The 20,751-nt window shown below is 28.1% G+C and overlaps 1 protein-coding gene across 1 annotated transcript; it reads right to left on the bottom strand.

Moving 5' to 3' along the window:
• Window positions 1–6,004: 6,004 nt before the first annotated feature.
• Window positions 6,005–18,929, bottom strand: LOC145832446 (cationic amino acid transporter 3-like). The gene is made up of 14 exons (XM_082939760.1): window positions 18,800–18,929; window positions 18,242–18,340; window positions 17,811–17,939; window positions 17,504–17,665; window positions 17,042–17,251; window positions 16,155–16,271; window positions 15,145–15,367; window positions 14,680–14,819; window positions 14,281–14,383; window positions 13,990–14,108; window positions 13,728–13,879; window positions 13,291–13,399; window positions 12,935–13,059; window positions 6,005–6,295 (listed from the first exon to the last, which is right to left on the bottom strand). The coding sequence occupies exons 1-14, from the start codon at window positions 18,927–18,929 to the stop codon at window positions 6,005–6,007; spliced, it is 2,109 nt and encodes a 702-aa protein (XP_082795886.1).
• Window positions 18,930–20,751: the final 1,822 nt, after the last annotated feature.

Raw genomic sequence — 20,751 nt, 5'->3', positions numbered from 1 at the left:
ACTGTACCTTTTTAACAACATTAGGCCAAATTAAAATGGCTCTGTCAGCTACCTGCTTTGACTCTAACCATCTTGTGGCGCAAAATGATAAAGGAAAGGTGGTTGTCCCAGTTTCAGTTACATAGTCATCTCTTCTGGCCGATATGTGATCAAATAAGCAATGGAAATGTTTTAAAACATTTTTTATTTTCCAAGGTGTAGCTTCAACACCGGACTTGAATGCACCATGAATTTTGTGCAAGCTGCAGGACCCTGTGTTATTAAGTTGAGGTAGACCTGACGCCTCTCTATCAAAGTCAACTTTTTTTGCAAGAGCAACGTTCACATTTGGTCCATCCATTGAAATTTGGATCAAATTTTTTAGGTTTAACTCTTGAATTTCGGTCAATAGGGCTTTATTTAAATTATCTACAGTACAGTGACCTAAAAATGCTGATGTAAAATATTGACAGCGTACTTTTTTTTTCTTCATGCATCTCACCACCAAATCTAGTTGAGTTTTTTGCAAGACTTTATTGAAACACTCATCAAATGAAATGGAATAAAAAGACGAGCACAAAATTGTTTTTTTTAAGACATCTTTAAAAAAAGGGGCTATACCAAAGTTTGTTATATATGAATATTTGGTTCTATTCATGCAGAACTTTTTTGCAATTTCACTATCAGGAAACATGGTAGTGAATAAAGTGTTATTATTATCGCAAGAGTTTCCTGACCAGTTTTTTTGGTACACTTGAGAGCCCAATAAATTTCAGCAGCTGTTGAAGAAGTTGCAGCTGATATACTAGTTGAACTATTAGCCCCACCAAAATAAGAAGTAATTGCATTATTTTTACTCTTAGAGGCTTTCAATTTAAGATGTTTTCAACATACTGTGCGATTTCAATGCCCTTATACCCATGTTGGATAAGGCCATTGGTGTATCATCACCACACCAATTACATTTAAACTTCTCTTTGTCTACATCCTCAAGTAACCAATCTTTGAAGTCTTCATGGTTAAGCCAACTTTTTTTAAACAAGGTTATAATCTGTACAGTAACCTCTCGCATCTTAACGCACTCATGACGTTACGCAATCTCGTTTAGTTACGCATTTTAGAATTCTTAAAGTTTGAAAAATAAAAATTTTAATTTATTCTAGTATTGCTTAAATTAGGTTTATTGTATATTTTTAATTTAAAGTATGTTTTTTAATGCTAACTTACCTCTCTATATCTTTATATTTTGTTAACTTATGTCCTTGACTCGTTAATGAACATTTAGTTATACATAAGTATATTAGAAATTTTGTTAACAATAGGAGATCAAATTTAAGTTTATCCTTATGTGGGCAAAATTAGCAAAGTTATAGTAGCATAAACATTTTTCTTATATTTTACATATTTTTGTTCAGAAGAAGAAATCCATTACAGCACCAAATGCATATTTTTGTAAAAGACTATAGAAACAGATTTTAATATAAACATCACACCATTTCTTAGTTGTAAACAAAAGCTTAATTATAAATAGAATTTGCTATGTACAATAGAATATAAATGTTAAGTATCAAAAAAGTCACATGTAAATAAACATTAAGATAAAATATACTTATTAAAATTAATTAAATAATTTTACAAGTATTATCACTTTATATAAATTAAAATCCTTTTTTTGATAGATGTATAGTTTTATCTTTTGTTTTCATATTAATAAATTAAGTGAAAAAATTGTTAAAAGTAGTAAAGTACCAGTCTGCTTTTAACTAGAAGCTATATCAAAAAACAGCCATTATAGTAAGTAAATTTAATACCTATCATCTTTACGATCTCTCGTATCTTTACGCAGTTTTTCTGTGGACACAATGTGCGTAAATAAGCGAGAGGTTACTGTACTTTACTCATAATACTTAAAAAAGCTTTAAAATTAAATCTACAAAAAAGTTGTGAAGTATATTAAAACATTAATAAAAAATTAGTTACCATTACTGCTACTACTTTTGAAATTATTATTTATAAACAAAAATTTAACCTCTATTTTTTTAACAAAAGTAATACAACACTAATCTGTATTCATTTTAATTTTTTTTACTGAAAACAAGTAGTTGTAAACAAATAACAAATAACTTTATTATTTAAAAAATAAGAACTAATAGTACAACATAGTGTTTTTTAAACTACATAAGTAACTAAAAATAAAAAGTTTATTAGAACTTTTCAATGAATAGTTAACAACAACTTTCATTTCTCTAAACTGTTTGATTTTACTTAAGTTAATATAAATTTTAAATTAAAAAAACTACAATTTTAATACTAAGAATATTTAAGAACTAGCCGCAAGGCTAAAAAATTCTAAATAACCACTTAAATAATAAAAATTACTAATTTTGAACAAAATATTGAATCTGGATTAATTAAACCTCATTCTAGATCTAGAAAAAAATTTCCCTGAGATTTTCAAAAACTTCCCTGAAATTTAGAGAAAAAATCAAAACTTCCCCTGAGTTTCCCTGAGTTAAAAGAAAAATGCCAAAATTCCCTGAGTTTCCCTGAGGTTCCCTGAGATTTTCTACAGTTTGAAAATTCCCTGAGATTCCCTGAGTTCCCTGAGTGTGTGGCAACCCTGTATATCTCAAAAATCATTTTGAATCTTTCAAATTTGTAAAAAGCATCTTGTAGCTTAGTAAAAACTATATAAAATAGGATCAAAAACCAAAAAAGGGTGTTCAACCCCCCTCTATGCCCTTAAGATTGTTGTTAAAGACAATTAGAAAAATATCAAGCCTAATCTTTACCAATAGTTAAACTTATATCTTTGTATTGGTGTTTGTACTGTTTTGGGCTGATTGCTATTGGTCTCATAAACTGGATGTAAGTAGAGCTGGATTGGTGTAGGATGGTTTTATTATTTTATTTATTATATAAACTTTTTTAATTTGTTTCTTGTATATAAAATTTAATAGTCTTCTTTTGTCTTCATTGATAGAATTGATAGAACCTTTCATTGATACAAGTAGATGTGTTATTTTTCTTTATTAATTCTATTTTGTAATTTTTTGTCTACTAGATATTAAATGTTCATTTGTTTCAGAATATAAAGATTTTAAACTTAAGTGTAAAACTTGATATTTTTTAGACATTCAGGTTATTTATTTTATTTGTTAAAAATTAGTTTGAGGTTTAAAAATAGTTTATTTAACTAAATTAAAATACTTTTATTATTACTTTATTTTTTTCAGAATATCTGTTAATTTTTATTATTTATTTTTAAAATTTAGCTGTTTAGTGTTAAGAGTGACTTTATTTTGAGTAGTTTAAACAAATTCAATCAATTATTAGTGCTAGATTTTATTGACAAAAACTGAATTGTTTACAAATCAGTAAAACAGTTTTATTTTTGCTCTAATTTTCATTTACCTGCAAACACATATACTAGAAATTTAAAGACACTATTTTAAAATACATGGCCCTCTTTCAGTTTTATGACATTACTAATTATTTTATGTATACTAATATTACTAACGCTCCCCATTTATTCAATTTTGAGATATTTGTTGCATTTTTTGTGGTTGCTCTTGTTGAGAGGGCAACAAGAAAAATGTGTATGTACATGATCATAAAAATTGAAATCTAGGGGAGGAGACGGTGTGGAAGCCCATGGTTTCTATGGTCAATATTGGCAGTAATGGGTTAAAATAGGGTGCTTCCTATTTTTAAACTTAAAAAAAAATTAATGTATATATAGTTACTTTTTCAGCTTTTATTTTTTCATTATTGTTTTAAAGTAAGCTCAAAGTATTAGTTACAAGTAAATATTGTGCAGCTCGATGACCGAAAGGTCTTTCTCCACACCAATCCATTGACCTTAGTTGTGAGTCACATTTTTCTTCTAACAATATGTGTTATTGTATACAATATTTGGTACAAGTTTTTGCATGTATAGTCATCTCAGATGTAAAACTTCTCGCAGTGCAAAACAAAAAAGTTCAAAATTTACTTTCCGTAATGTTTACGTCAAAGTTACTCCTTCAATCGAACCTAAATTTCGTATACGTAATCAGTATGACGTAACGATTATAGCAATTTCAAAATTAAAAAAAAATATTCATTTATGACATCACAATAAGAAAAACTGTGCTTTCCGTAATGTTTACGTCAAAGTTACTAGTTCAATCGAACCCAAATTTCGTATACGTAATCAGTATGACGTTACGATTCTAGCAAATTTAAAATTAAAAAAAAATATTCATTTATGACGTCACAATAAAAAAAACTGTGCTTTCCGTAATGTTTACGTCAAAGTTACTAGTTCAATCGAACCCAAATTTCGTATACGTAATAAGTATGACGTAACGATTCTAGCAAATTTAAAATTAAAAAAAAATATTCATTTATGACGTCACAATAAAAAAAGCTGTGCTTTCCGTAAAGTTTACGTCAAAGTTACTAGTTCAATCGAACCCAAATTTCGTATACGTAATAAGTATGACGTAACGATTCTAGCAAATTTAAAATTAAAAAAAAAAATCATTTATGACGTCAAAATAAAAAAACTGTGCTTTCCGTAATGTTTACGTCAAAGTTACTAGTTCAATCGAACCCAAATTTCGTATACGTAATCAGTATGACGTAACGATTCTAGCAAATTTAAAATTAAAAAAAAATATTCATTTATGACGTCACAATAAAAAAAACTGTGCTTTCCGTAATGTTTACGTCAAAGTTACTAGTTCAATCGAACCCAAATTTCGTATACGTAATCAGTATGACGTAACGATTCTATCAAATTTAAAATTAAAAAAAAATATTCATTTATGACGTCACAATAAAAAAAACTGTGCTTTCCGTAATGTTTACGTCAAAGTTACTCGTTCAATCGAACCCAAAATTCGTATACGTAATCAGTATGACGTAACAATTCTAGCAAAATTAAAATTTAAAAGAAAATTCATTTATGACGTCACTATAAATAAACAGCTTAACAATATCACAATAGTAAACATAATAATATCACAATAACTAAACGCTTTTTTTATTAAACGAAATATTATATTAATGCAAAATGAATGATATATGAACGAGTTTTTTCAATTTGGAATTAAAAAAGAATAACAATTAACCGCTCTTCATTATATAATGAATTACGAACAAACAATTAATGAACTTTTTAAACTAAAAATGGTATTTATGTATATGAAAAATGTTGAGAAAATGAAAAATGTTTAAACAAAACTTGAAAATAACTGCACGACAAAATAAGTGTCAAAATGATGCAATATTGAATGAAGTAGTTGAAAATCAAAAAAATAACAATTTTAACAATAACTTTTAATGTAAGCTTAATTTAAATTTATGCTTAATTTGAATAAAAATTAAATCAAGTACATAAATCGCAAAAAAAATCCTTATTTTTTTGTTTGGCTAAACTTTTATGAAACCATCTTGCACAACTAGAACAATCCGTCTGAAATATAGTATCTTAAATAAATATTATAATATCATACGTTAAAAACTTTAAATAACTTATTTTAGTTTTCGTTTTGAAGTTATCTCAGTATATAGTATCTGTATATAGTATAGATCTCTGTATATAGCTCTTAAAAGTTGAAAATAAATTTAAAATGCAATTTTTGTAAGGTATATCAAATAATATACGCACCCATTCGATTTCTACTGATTCTTCATCCTCATTCATCTCATCTTCGCCCCAACATATAAAACAAAATGGGGAAAGGAGATGCATAGGGGTATTTGGATGTGCTGGTCCTGTAAGTAAAAAATATTTATATTTTGATTTAATATAATGACTTAAAATTAAAAAATATATATTACCTCCCAATCTGTATATTTTCTTCACTTTCTTCTGGTAGAGTTTCAAATGCTTGTTTTTTTTTAGCTGTTACTTTTTTTATTGACGAGCATTGAGTTTCTTTATTTAGTACATTGTCCTAAGATATGTTTATTAAACTTTCTGTAATAAATAATATAAAATAAAAATAAAAGGTTACTTACATTATGTAGGGTTTGTTCAAGTGAAGGTTCCAACTCCGGATACACTTTCAATTGGTTGGTTTTGGTTTTTACTATCACTAGAGTTGCATTTCACTTCCTTAATCTTTTCAGATCCCAACATAACTCTCGAAGAATATTCCGGGACTTGACCATAACTTAATCTCAAGTCTTCTACGTTTGAAATCTTCCTGTTAATAAAAAAGTTTCTCACTTTGTAAGTTTCTTTAAGAAACTTATCCTTCTTAAACTTCCTCCAACCAGTAAGTACAAACTTGACAAACACCTCAGATGCTTCCTTTGGACTAGACTGCCAAATAGTAAAAAAAGATGTTTGATTAATGACTTTTAAGGTTTCTGAAAAGTTTTCCAAGGTAATATCTATCTTCGGACGCATTCTTTGAAGTTTTTTGAATTATTTATGTTAATATAATTTTCCAAAACAAATTTTTCAATTAATACTTTGTTTATAAAAACAGTTTGTAAACAGTTTGATATGTCAAAGGTCAACATTTAAAATTTGTAAAAAATCTGATGCAACAAAACGTTAACATTAAAAATTGTTGTTATAGGTATTATAAACAAAGCAGGGAGAAAAAAGATAAATTTTAAATATAAAACGTTTTTACACTTACTATCTTTAATAAATAGGCCAAACAAAGGAAAAACTTCGAAAGTTTAATTTTATTTTCAGTACTGTTTACAAATTCTTTTTAATAAACTTTGACGTAAACATTACGGAAAGCAGAGTTTTTTTTTTATAGTGAAGTCATAAATGAATATTTAAAATAAAGTTTAAATTTGCTAGAATCGTAACGTAATACTTATTACGTATACGAAATTTTAGTTCGATTGAACTAGTAACTTTGACGTAAACATTACGGAAAGCACAGTTTATTTTATTGTGAAGTCATAAATGAACATTTAAAATAAAATTAAAATTTGCTTGAATCGTTACGTCATACTGATTACGTATACAAAATTTGGGTTCGATTGAACTAGTAACTTTGACGTAAACATTACATAAAGCACAGTTTTTTTTTATTGTGACGTCATAAATGAATATTTTTTTTAAATTTTAAATTTGCTAGAATCGTTTTGTCATACTGATTACGTATACGAAATTTGGGTTCGATTGAACGAGTAACTTTGACGTAAACATTACGGTAAGCACAGTTTTTTTTTATTGTGACGTCATAAACAAAAAAATTTTTTAATTTTAAATTTGCTAGAATCGTTACGTCATACTTATTACATATACGAAATTTGGGTTCGATTGAACAAGTAACTTTGACGTAAACATTACGGAAAGCACAGTTTTTTTTTATTGTGACGTCATAAATGAATTTTTTTTTTAATTTTAAGTTTGCTAGAATCGTTTTGTCATACTGATTACGTATACGAAATTTGGGTTTGATTGAACGAGTAACTTTGACGTAAACATTACGGAAAGCACAGTTTTTTTTATTGTGACGTCATAAACAATTTTTTTTTTATTTTAAATTTGCTAGAATCGTTACGTCATACTTATTACGTATACGAAATATGAGTTCGATTAAATGAGTAACTTTGGCGTTAACATTACGGAAAGCACAGTTTTTTTTTATTTAGACGTCATAAATGAATACATTATATTCGTTTTAAATTTACTAGAATCCTCACGTCATACTCATATATGTTTAAAATTTTAACTTGATAATTAAGTACTTTAATAATTTTATATAGTATTGAAAACTATAATGTTGAAGTTATAGTTTATTGAACGACAAAAAATTTTGATTCTAGGACCTGGTGCACGAAAAACTTTTAGGTTATCGAGTTGCTCATCACGGATACCTTTTAACGTCTTGTCAAGGAATTTTTATTTTTTGCATAATTTGTTTTTCTTTGTGATTAAACGGGTCTGATTTTAAGTGAAACGTAGTTCCTCTGATATTTGCTGATTCAGCATTTTTTAAAATTAGTCTTTTAAATTCTTTTATTTTTTTAACTTTAACCTTTGATTTTAGCAACATATAAAATATTGCACTTTTTCTTCTGCACTTTGAGTGGACTAATGTAATTCTGCACTTTTTGTTCTGCACTTTGAGTAAAATGATGAAATATTGCACTTTTTGTTTTGAACTTTTTGTTTTGCACTTCCAAAAGTTGAACATGTCATCTCAGTTTCAATTTTTTTTTTTGATAAACAACAAATTAACCCAAAGTTGAAACTATAGAATATTTTTTGTTGTAAGTTGAATTCAGCTTGAGCATAGAGCATTAACGCAGTGAATTTTAGAGCTCAAAAACACAACATATAATTCAACCACAGTAGTCCAATAATACAAAATTATTAATCTTTAGAAAAAATTTGTTAAAAAAACGTACAAAAATAGTGTTTTAACTCATTATTTTGCTTGAATTATTACTTTTTAATCGCCCTTAGCAAGCAAGTAAAATAATAAGTAATCAAACAAACCTTTTCGATGCAAGAAAGTCTAAAAAAACTCAAAGAGACTTCAAAAAATAAAGTTTTAAACTCATAAATTTAATGGATGGAATAATTTTGTAATGTATAACTAAAAACTTTAAAAATTTACAATGAAAAAAAAACTTTTGACAATGGTCTAAAAATTTAAAATTAAAACAAAAAATCAGATAAAAATTAAATTTTAAGATTTTGATTAATAGCCGTAATTATTTTTATTTAAATTTTATAAGAAAAACTTCAGAAAAAGTCATTAAAAAATATAATACAAGTTTACGCTAATTATTTGTAAAAAAGACGTCATGTCTGGATACAATAGAACTGGATAGCTGTCTAATTTGCACGAGCATACAAAATTGCACGAGCATACAAAATTGCACTAAGATACTTTTGCATGAGCAGACAATTTTGCTCGGAGACAATTTTTTTATTATTGTTATGTTTTTCATATTTAAATTTAGTAGTTTTTTTTTTCTTTTACTATCACTGTTACCCCTAGACCCTAGTCGGTAACTTTTTTTCTTTTGCTTTATTTGTTATTTTTTTTAACATAATTTTTTTAATTATTTTATATTATATTTTTACTATTACTGTTACCTCTAACTCTTACCCTCGGTCGGTAGCTTTTTAATTTTTATTGAATTTTTTTTTATTATAGTTTTTATTAGTATTTTATATACCATTTGCAACTTAATATCAATAGATTATTCATTTTGTTTTGTTTATTTTATTTTACAAAGCTTATCAAAACCATACAAGTTTTATTCTCAAGTGATAAATTTTAAATACATTTCAAAAAAATATAAAAAACAGAATGAATAATCTATTGATATTAATTTGCAAATGGTATATAAATACGTTTAAAAACCTTCCCATAATAGTATTTTTATTAGTTATTTTTAATATTTTTGTTTTACTATCACTGATACCTCTAACCCTTACCCTCGGCCAGTAATTTTTTTTTAATTGAATTATTTTTTGATTATTTTTTTGTTTTTTTAATTTTATTTTTATTCTGTAATTTTTACTTTTGTGCAAAAATGTAATTCGTGCAAAATTAACCCTTGGTGCAAAATCGTCTTCGTACAATTTTGTTCCCTCGTGCAAATGTGTGCTCTCGTGCAAATTTGGCTTTGTATAAATTTGATTTTGTGCAATTTTGTGCACTCGTGCAATTTTGTTCTCGTGAAATTTAGTCCCCTCGTGCAATTTAGTAACCTCGTGCAATTTTGTCTTCGTGCAATTTAGACCCGTTCCCAATAGAACTCACCAATACTCACTCAATAGTAGCTATACTTTGCTGCATAAACTCCAAAGTTTTTTAATTTTAAGTCTTTTTAAACTTTATCGTTTTTCTGTTCATTTCTTGTTCTATAAAATTGGTTTTTGACCGTTCCACCTTTACCGACTTGATTGTATATCAAACACCTTCCAAAACAATAAAGAAAAAATTGGAAAGAAAATTGGCAGTTCCAAGAAGATTTGAGAAACTAAAATAATAAAACTATTAAAATTTTACTAATGTATAATTCAAAATACTATGTGTACATAGTTGTTTTTGATAAACCTTGTTTTCGCCTAATGTTTTAAGTTTATTATGGTACAATACATAATGTTTACATATTGCAACTCTAAAAACACACTTAATAAAAATTTTAATTATTAACTTAATAAACTTAGGGTGTTATTTAAAAAATTTAAACATTTTAATTATACACAAGAATTGAAAAAGCTAAATGCTACTCAAAAAGTGAAAAGTAAAAAACGAACTGATGTCGGTCCGATCGACATAGAGAGTTGAAAAATTTTAGGTTGTAAAGTCAGAAACTGTTGTAAATTTGTTGTAAAGTCAGACATTTTAGGTTGCAAAGTCAGAAACTGCACTAAACCGGCAAATAAAAATAAAAACAACTTTCAAATAGTTTAGAAAAACATTCAATTAATAAGTGAAAGCTAAGATATAAATACCAAACAAGTTAAGTACTAATTTTAATTGAAAGAGAAGCTATACAACTGTTGCAATTTGTTTTAAGTAAGTTCAACGTTTTTGACTCGATCAAAAAGGGAGCTATAATAGAATAAAAATGAATAATAGAATTTTAAATAGAAAACTACCATTTGTATGCAGAAAGAATACTATAGTGTTCCTTTAGAGTTTATATATTTATGTTCAATTCTATTTAATAGTAAAAGTTAAATAACTTGTTTTATTTAAAATAAAGAGTATACTTGTTTTTTTTTTTGAGTGCCTTAATGTTTGAATAAACTTTAATAAACTGCTAATGTATGCGTAATTAGCTTTACAAAAAAAAAAAAAGATTTCTATGTAAAGTAAATTATGTATTTAAGTCACAAACGAATACCGTGATGACCTCGATAATATAATTAGAAGCCGATGAAAATACTATGCTATTTATTTGTATGTGATGAAATAAAACAATAACTACAATACTCTGCTGTTAATTTGTAATGTTCTTAATTTAGCATTCTTGTACTTAAACTATTCTTAAGGTTTCTAATTCTATTTTTAACTAAACCTAGTATAAAGCAAATTAGAATACAACTTGATTTAACCGTTTGAGTTTTATGTCCATTAAATGAATAAAGAATTGAAAAAAGATTTTTAAACAAGTAAGAAATCCATTAAAGTTTAAACAATAAAGAGTGCAAAAAGTTATTTTTCTATTTTTCAGTAAAATAAAAAACAAAAAAAAAAAACCCTTAGTAGTTGATTGTTTATAAATGTTTTATTTGATTCAAATTTTGTACTAAGTATAGTACAATAAAAGTTGTCTAAATTATGCTTTGTTATATGTGTTCGAAACAAAAAGTTTTAAATTATTATTTATTTAAAACAATAAAGTAGGGAGCTTACCTTAAAAACGTTATGCATTTACTGATCTACTATAAACAAAATGTAGATACTTTGTAAAATTAAAACTAGTGATTAACCGGATCTTGTTGGAAAAAACCTTTTTAGATCTGGATGCTAACTTAAAAGTAATGTTTGAATCCTGCCGGACCCTAATATTATGATTACGGTAAATACACTGAACTAGTTTTAGTGTTTTCAGCTGTTTCCAGTAATTATTTTTTAGCTTAGAAATTTATTGGGCATTGGACTTGACGGTGTACTCGAAAAAAAAAGGCTTTAGGGATATTTGAGGTGAGTCTTAAAACTTATACTAGATATTACGAGAAAGGTTTGTATATTACATTAGGTATTTTAAATAAGTTTCGAACTTTTACTAGACATTCTGAAATATATGATGAACAACAAAAAAAAAAGATGTTTGTCGTTTTTAAGAGTAGTTTTGAAACTTACAATAGATATTAAGTGAAATCGTTGAAAATTGCATTGTATATCATTAGAAAATTTGAAATAACTTTAGGCATTCTAAAATTTTTGATAAAGAGCAAAAAAAGTCTTTGGCGGATTTAAGGTTAGTCTTTAAACTTTTGCCAGGTACTAAGGAGAAATTTTGAAAATTACACTAGACAAGTTAAAAAAAAAAGAAAATTTGAAATTACACTATACAGTCTATGATAAAGAGAAAAAGGGTCTTAGGCGTATTCGAAGTTTTAAAACTTACACAAGACTAAAGGTGGGCAACGTACGACCCGCGGACCCGAACCGTCATGCCAATATAAGTGGAATATAAGAGCAAATATAAGTTGAGTCCGCCCACGAGAGACTAAGTTTCGGCCCGCAAGCCTGTAAACCTGGACCAATAAACCAAATTTCAAAACTTACACTAGATATTCTAGAACCTGAAATTGAATAAAAATGGTCTCAGGTACAATTTATGGGAGATTGGAAGCTTAGAAATATATAATAAAAAACAGGTTCACATACAAGTAGTGTTATATCAAAATGAATTCGACAATTGAGTAATTTTCGTAACTCAAGTGTAATTGAACCACCTCGGCACGCAAAGGATTACATTTTTGTACATCTCGCCCGCCGATTGAAAATTTTGCCTACCCATGCACTAGACATTGTGAGAAAAGTTTGTAAGTTAAATAGGACCCGGCCGTAACAAAATATTTCTTTTAGTTTTATATGTCGTATGTTAGAGTAAAATGGATTAGGGATAATAGTTTAAACATTATTTTGAACTTCTGTTTTGTTACCTTTCTCAACTGCATAACAAAGACAGTTTTACTGCAACCGATTCGTATTTGTTTGTATAAGTTTTTTATTAACGTAAACTTTAAGTAAAAGTTTTTCTAAACAAAGACATTTCCTGACGTGCTCTTCTTGTAAGTTTGTTTTCAATATAACTTTCAACATAGACATACGAAAATAATAGATAACATTTGCAATATTGCTTTATTAAAAGTACGCGAAACAACGGTAAATCAGCAGTTTACTGGAAAAACTTCAAAAAGCTTTACAAAAAAAAGAAAAAGACAGCAGAAGGCAGAATGGTGAGCAGTGTTGAGCCGTAACAAAAAAAAATAAAGAGTTCTTCAAACGTCGACAACTTCGTCACCTTTGCTGTCGATTTTGTTCATCTCCATCTTTTCCGTCACTTCTATCGAGTTGTTGTTCTTGCCCACCACGCTGTTTTTGTGTCCGTAGGTGAAGTAGATCACGTAACCTTTGTTTTTAAGTTGATGTTAGTTTATTTGTTTATTTAATCGTCTGACGACTATGAACAGCATAAAGAGTAAAAAAAAAATAAGTTGTTAGCAAAATTTCCAACAAGTTTTATATCTAAAAGCTTAAATTCAATGAATAAGAAAATAAAACTATAAATACAAATTTGAATACTTTTATAGGAAGTATTCGTTTGAACACAAGATTTTAAAAATATAAACTAAAAACTAACCAATCACCATCCAGACAATCCAGAACGCCCAAACAGTGGCGCCCAATAGGCACATCAGAAACAAGTTGAAGAAAATTGACAAGAGGGGGAAGAACGGGCAGAACGGAACCTGTTAAGTACATGTGTTTCTTACAGTTTAAATATTTTGCGTAAAGTACATTTATTTAAAGCTAGGTTTCCCAAACTCATTTTTACAGTCACCTACTTTGCAGCAATTAAAAAAAAAATACCTTTGTTAATAGATATCGTCCCTTAAACACTTTATTACACGTTTGTCCGTTTGGGGTTATATTGCTTATGTCAAGGACAATTTTTGCAAAATGTACATTTATCTTAAGCATTTTACATTTACAGTTTACTCTGGTGGAAGTAAAAAACATGCATGTTTTGCAAAATGTATTTAAAATTAGTTATTTTCAGATTTAAAGTTTACCAACCTTGAAGTAAAGGTCAGTTGGTTGCTGCTTCTGCCTGTAGATGACGAAGGTCAGGGCCAGCAGACAGAATGCAACGAACCCAATGAAGCAGTACACGAGAGCTCCTTTCTCCTGAACATTCATAACTGCCCCGAATACCAATGACAGCACAGCTGAAAAATGTTAAAGAACATGTCAACTCAGCTTATGGTTCGTAAAATCTAAAGCTAAAAACTACAAAAATAATTTTCAGCTAAGCAAGTAATTTTAAGAATAAATTTACAGAAAGATAGTGTGGCCACGAGGACGATTTTTCCCGATGTCCTGCTGGCTTTGTCGTCGGGGAAGATCATTTTTTTGAAAATGTTTCGCTCGTCGGCAACGTCATCTTCGCTTTTGTACCTTTTTAACAACAATTCTCTAACTAACTTTGCGTTTAAAAAAAATATATATAAAAAGTTGTTTAAAAACTTTAAAAAATCAATTGATATTTTTCAACCTAAAGTTTATAAAATGCTAAAAAAGTCATTCATTATTCATAACCGTGCAACTAAATTTTTTTCATATAACAAACCTGAGAATGAGGACGCATACGGATGTGAGGGCATAACACACCAGGGTACCAATGGTGCCCATTTCCAACAAATCGTCCAACTTGAACATGCTTGCTATCAAACCTGTTGAATATTTGCTAGTTGTTGTCTTTTGTTTATTTTTATTTGTTAATAGCTCACTATGGCTGTTTTTTATGTAAACTTGGATTAAAAAAATCATTTAAAATTTTCTTATAATTTAAGCTAAAAAAAAATTTGTTGCATCTTCTGAATTTAACTTTTATAGAAATACTTATATGTACTTAAATAGCCCAGAAAAGCATTTAACTAATTGTCTAAAAATCACCTAAAAATTTATTTATAGCTTTTATTTATTTTGTTGCAACTTTCTTTGCTATCTTGTTAAAAGTTCAACCAACATGCAATTGAAGAAGTGATTAATGGCGCGAATACCGGGGTTTGAGTGGCCTTCAGCACAAATCCAAGCTTTTTGAATATCAAACCGTCCTCTGCAATGGCGTAGATCACTCTCGGGACAGGGAAGATGGTACCCATCAAGCTGTTCAATGTACAAAAAAAAGTATTTACATTTGCGAGAAAGGTAAAATTGCAACTAAAAAATACTCTATGCTTATAGTTGTAACTTCATGTTAGTTCTATAAAGTTTAACTAGGTAAAACTTGCAATTCATAAAAGTTAAGCGTGAATTTCCATGCACAAATTCTCAGCTAATCAAAACGTTTGTTCAAAATCTTCAGCTAAAAACCTTCACTCCTACTCACAATAACATACCGTATAAGTGATAATGTCAGCAAAATAAAACTAAACGTTCAAAATGTATTTTACGTGAACCGTATTCACTAGCTATAACAAGTTCTACAAACCTGGAAGTAATGGCGGCGGTGGCCCCCACCCCCACAACGATTTTCGCCCAATCGAGCCCTATCTTACCGAAAGCGCTGACGGCGGGCGCGCTGTGGTCGATGGAGTAGTATGGGACCATGAGGGTCAGGGAGGTGTTGAGGAGGATGTAGGCGACGGTGACCACTGACAACGAGAGGAAGATGGAACGGGGGATGGACTTGTGCGGCTTCTTCGCTTCGTCCCCTGTTTTGTATTTTATTTAAGTAATACTCATATTGTACTTTTTGTTAAAATACTTGCTTATATCATGTACCTAGAGTATGAAGATTACAATAATAAGTTCAGTAACTAGAAAAAAAAATTAATTATATTATAACAGTAAGGCTTCTTTGCTTCATCCCCTGTTTGCTTGTTTAAAGATAATAATATAAGATTGTGTCCTTTTTCTAAATTTAGAAACAAAGTGTTCTTAACTTATACACACGTAAGAAGATAAACTATCAAGACTCTATTCAATAAATTATAATGCAAGAGTTTATAACAAAACAATGTTTTTTTTTTTCTTTTTCTTTTGAATAACATTAAATTATCAACTGTCGATCAACCTAGATTAACACCTCGAGTGAAACGTTTTTTTGTTTTGATTATCAGTTTGATAAAATATCGATAATATATTAGTAATATATTTTATAAGTATATACGTTTGTAGTATGTGAGGAGACATTAAAGATTCTTTGAAATACACAATTACTTAAAATAATGTTATTTAAAGTTAAACAGAACAGTATTTTTTAATGTCTTTGGCTTGAAAAAATGATCTTTGAAAATGAGCCACTTTAAAAGAGTTTTGTGATTAGTTTTTAAATTTAAGTGCATCACAGCTAGCTTGTTTTTTAACGATTTTCTAAAGAACACTTTGAGTTTATAGACTATCATTTTAGGAAATAACAAAACATTATTAAAACGTAGTTTATAACTAAATTGTTCTCAGAAAATAATTGAAATAGTACTGTAAGTAAACTTATCTAACCAGTGGTTCCAATGACATCGAAGCCGACGAACCCGTAGAAAACGAGCGAGCAAGACTTCACGATTCCCAGGATTCCCCTTGGCGCGAAACCTCCTTCAGTTGCAGGACACTCCGGCTCTATTTTGTTTGTATGATTGATAAAAATATTTTGTTATTGTTTAATTTGTTTCATAAATAAGTGCATTATGTGCAATAGTTTTACGTTTTGTTTAGCGTGTAGTCTAATTTTTTTTTAGTTGAAAACTTTTAATATTTTGTTTTTTTTTTAATTTTGCTAAAAATATATTCAAATTGTACATAATTATACTTTGAACTGTTCGTGTTTAAACATGCATTAGTTTTTGATGATCTGGAAATAATAATTTGTAAATTCAAATTTATAAAAAAGAAAAATTAAAATGTAGCATTTGCTTATTTATTTTAAATCAAATTAAGCTTAATTGAAAATGTGACTTAGAAATCTATTAATTAAATCTTTTAATTGACATATTTTTATAAAAACGTAGTTACTAAAAAATTTACATTTTATTTACAGTAATGTTTGATTTTTTCGACAATTATTCAAAGCACACATTGATTTTTAGTTGTTCAAGCGCGCTAGACAAAATCTAGAAAAAAAACTTATCTCTCACATCTATTATAAGCAGTTTTGTTCGTTTACGCAAAATTTCTAACGTGTTTTACATTAACAAAACTTTTACTAAACAAAAAATTATAAACTGATAACAGCCCAAAACTTATAGAAAAACTGATAAGTTTTACTTTGTTCTCTCAAAGCATATAACACAAAGATTTCATAATTAAACTTTATTTTACATCTTTTCAAAGCAAATTCCTCGTGTTTAGCGCTGTTCAAACAGTGATTTCAACACAAAAATAAAACTCACCATCGCTTTTTCCCTCATCCAGGCAGAACGTCGTTTTCGTGTTGTTCGCGTCGTTCAGGTACGCCATGACGTCATCGGACTTGGTCGACCAGTTGGCGAAGTTGGCGTAGACGAAGCCGCAGACGATCATGAACATTATGACGACGCCGTTGACGTAAGTGCACGCCTGAGTGACCAAGCTGCTCTGTTTCGATCCCACTATCGTAACAGCTGAAAAAAAATTATAATTAGTTTTTGAGTTGTTTGTTGAGTGCTGTCTGATAAAGTTTAAGTGGAATAACAAAAATTATTTGGGTTTATTAATTAAGTTTTTGCTCAAGCTATGATTTTTAAAAGAGAGGGTAAAAAGCTTAGTGTATAAAGAACGTTAATTCACTACCTGAAAGACTTAACAGTTTGCTTTTTTTTAAATTGAAATTTAAAGTTAAAATTTTGATTGTTCCATGTTAATTTCAAACGAACCAGTGAGAAGGAGAATGACGGCAACGGCGACGATGTCGAAGTGGCTGTTCAGTATTTCCGAGTCTTGCAGCAGCGGGACGGTGGAGTTGTACCAGTCGTGCAGTTTTCCGTCGGACAGCGAGTTGATGTTGTTGCTCCAACTGCTCGCCAACGCTGCTGATCCTGCATTGGAAAAAAAAGTTGGAATTATTTTTCAAAAAAAAATAAGCGTATAAACTAATAAAGTTTTCTCAATAACAGTTCAAATGAAACAATGTAAGTTTTTAAATAAATAGAACTAAAAACATAGATTAAAGTTTTAACTAACCGGTCATGTACTCGCAGATGAGGTTCCACCCGATGGTGAACGCCCATATTTCTCCCAGTGTGACGTAAGCGTAGATGTAAGAACTTCCCGATTTCGGCACGCGGGCTCCGAACTCGGCAAAACAGAAAGCTGCAGGAAATTTTGGAATGGTAATAAATAACAATGTACGTTGTACAACCATCATATTTCTTTATAAACTGACAAAAAAGCTATGTTCAGTTAACGTTCTACTTCAATTTATATACACAAGTATATAAGTATTATTTTTGCTTCAGAGCTAAAAGTTAACTACATAAAAAATTTAAACTTGGTTTTTACAAAGCGTTTTTTGTCTCTTTACAAAAAATCAGTAGACAAAAAAAGCTTTTTTATCTTATTGTCTATAATATTGTTCTCTTCTGAACAGTACAATCAAAAATATTTGTAACTACCTGATAGAAGAGTGACGAAGGCGCAAATAACGTAGCATATAACTACAGAAGGTCCGGTATTGAGAGCCTGTTGACCTCCCAGGTTGTAGACTCCAGCACCTGAAAATCCATTTATATTTACTTTTTATTGAAACCAAGGTTGTGTTTTTAAACTTAAACACTAAAAAAAAGTTTATTGACAGTGTGTATTGAAATACATGTTGTTTAAAACAACTGCTTATTACAATACTTTGGTTTAAAAGTTCTAATATTTTTTATTTGTTGATATGTTCATTTTATTTTGTTTATAGCTCGTGTTTCATTACAAAACAAAGTAAATTTTTTTTTAAATTGCAAAATACTAAAAAAAAAATTAAACTAAAAAACCTTATAAAAAAACTGCTAAAAAGTCTTGTTTAACCAATCTTAAACTTTAATTTTGTAGCTTGATGTAAAAGTATATAGGTACATAGTAAACTCTCACAAATTAAAAAAAGCTATATACGTTTTAACAAATTAAAGTAAGCTATAAAATTTATACTTCAAGTTTATGAAAATGTTCAATAAAAAAACTCATACCCAAAGTGCTTCCAATGCCCAAGACGGTAAGGTCGAGGACACTGAGGCTGCCCTTTTTCAGTTTGGTCCCTTCCCCACTGTCCTCGTTCAGCAACTTTTTGCGGGTCAGACCAGTCAGGAACGAAGGCATTTTAAGCGGCATTTTAAAACCAAAATGTTATACACCTTTCTATTAGAAAATAAAAGCACTTTTAATCTGTTTATGTTGTAAAGACTTGCTTAATTAGTTTAGTGAAATATAGCTTTGCTTTAAGCTGTTTAGTAACTTTTTAAACTAGTTATAATAGTTAGTATTACAATGAAATGTTTTAACTGCATTAGGTAAACTACACTCTTTTTATAGGAAGATAGCAGGTTAAATCTTAACATTTTAAATATAAATTTAAGCATTGTTATCACACAGAAAAGTTTATAGTTGCATTTAATAACTCAACTCTGAAACATAAAGTTATAAATAAAATTTACACCTTTGTACCAACTAAATCTAAAAAGAATCAACTATTTTGCTAATAAGTTTAATAAACATTTTAAAGATATAAGATCAGCTTAGTTTAAACTAAAATTAATTTCTTAATACATTTTTTACTAATACTGTTAAAAACTTAACAAAAATTTTTAGTCCAATAGCATAACTTTAAATGAGCTGTTAATATTTAAACCTTAAAACAGCTTAACTGTTTTGAACAAATAACGCATTAGCTAAGAACTTGCCTAAAACTGATGAAACTAATATTAGCAATTAGTTAAAATTTCAGTTAAGCCTTACGCCAGCTCAAGTGATTTTAACAACTTAAAATGCATTAGCTAACACCTTGCTTAACATTTTAACTGAAATTTAAACTAATTGCTAATATGAGGAGCTTTTAATTACAAAAAAAGCATTCATGCTAATTGAAATATCATTAAAATAATTTGATTTTTGTTGACAAAAAAACTAAAACTAAATTAAATTATTTTTTGGTAAAAAATAAAATTTTAATAAACTAATAATTGTAAAATTGAATTATCTAAACAAAGCTTTTTTTCAAATTCTCATAAATTTTTTATTATCAGTTACTCATAGTGTAGTATGGTTTTTTTTTGAATTAAAAAATTGTATAAAGTACATTTAGAAGGTTTAACCTTTTGTAAACCTATTTTTACAAAAATACGTAATCATTAACACTTTTCTTACCAAAAGCATACCAACTTTAATCAAGTTTAAAGTTATTCAAATATGTTTTTAATCTGTAACTAAATTGGAAGGCTATAGTTTTTACTTTTTTGTAACAAATTTGAAAAATTGGAGCTGAAAACAATAAAATAAATAAAAGGGTTGTATCTAAACTTTATTAACTGCGTTTAAAACTGATTAATAAAACAAAAATAAATTGAATTTTTTTATTAAATAAAACCGACACATTTTTCATATTTACATTTCTTAAACAAAAGCTCATACATTTGATACTTGATAGAAAAACTTGTTGATAAAATATGACTAGCTTGAACTATTATAAAAAGTGAGTACAGTTAGGCACTGACAAAAAAAAGTTAAATACTAAACTTCACTAAAAACAAAAGCTATTTTAATATTTTCTATAAAAAATGCTTACAGGACTTTGAATATTGATATTAGTATGTATGAAGAAATTGTTGCTTTTTCGAAAGAATATAAGTTCTTTAGAAAATGCTGTAAAACTTGTTTAATCAACTTAGTTCATATAAATTAGAAACATTGTGTTGCTTAAGTTGCTATAACTGAATGTTGTAAACTAAATCACGTTGTTTTATAGTTTTTCTAAATCGAATTTAATTAGATTAAATGATTAAACTATACTTTATTTTTAACTAATAACTCTTAAAACTTGTAAAATATTCTTTATTTTTAAAATTAAATAATGAGAAACATGACCCACTAATATTTTAAAACTATTTTAGTAACTTTTATAATCCACATAATCAAAGTCTTTAAC

Source organism: Thalia democratica, chromosome 3, assembly GCF_965202585.1.
Source record: "Thalia democratica chromosome 3, ktThaDemo2.hap1.1, whole genome shotgun sequence".
NCBI classification, from domain to species: Eukaryota; Metazoa; Chordata; class Thaliacea; order Salpida; family Salpidae; genus Thalia; species Thalia democratica.
This window is presented reverse-complemented; position numbering and strand designations above follow the sequence as displayed.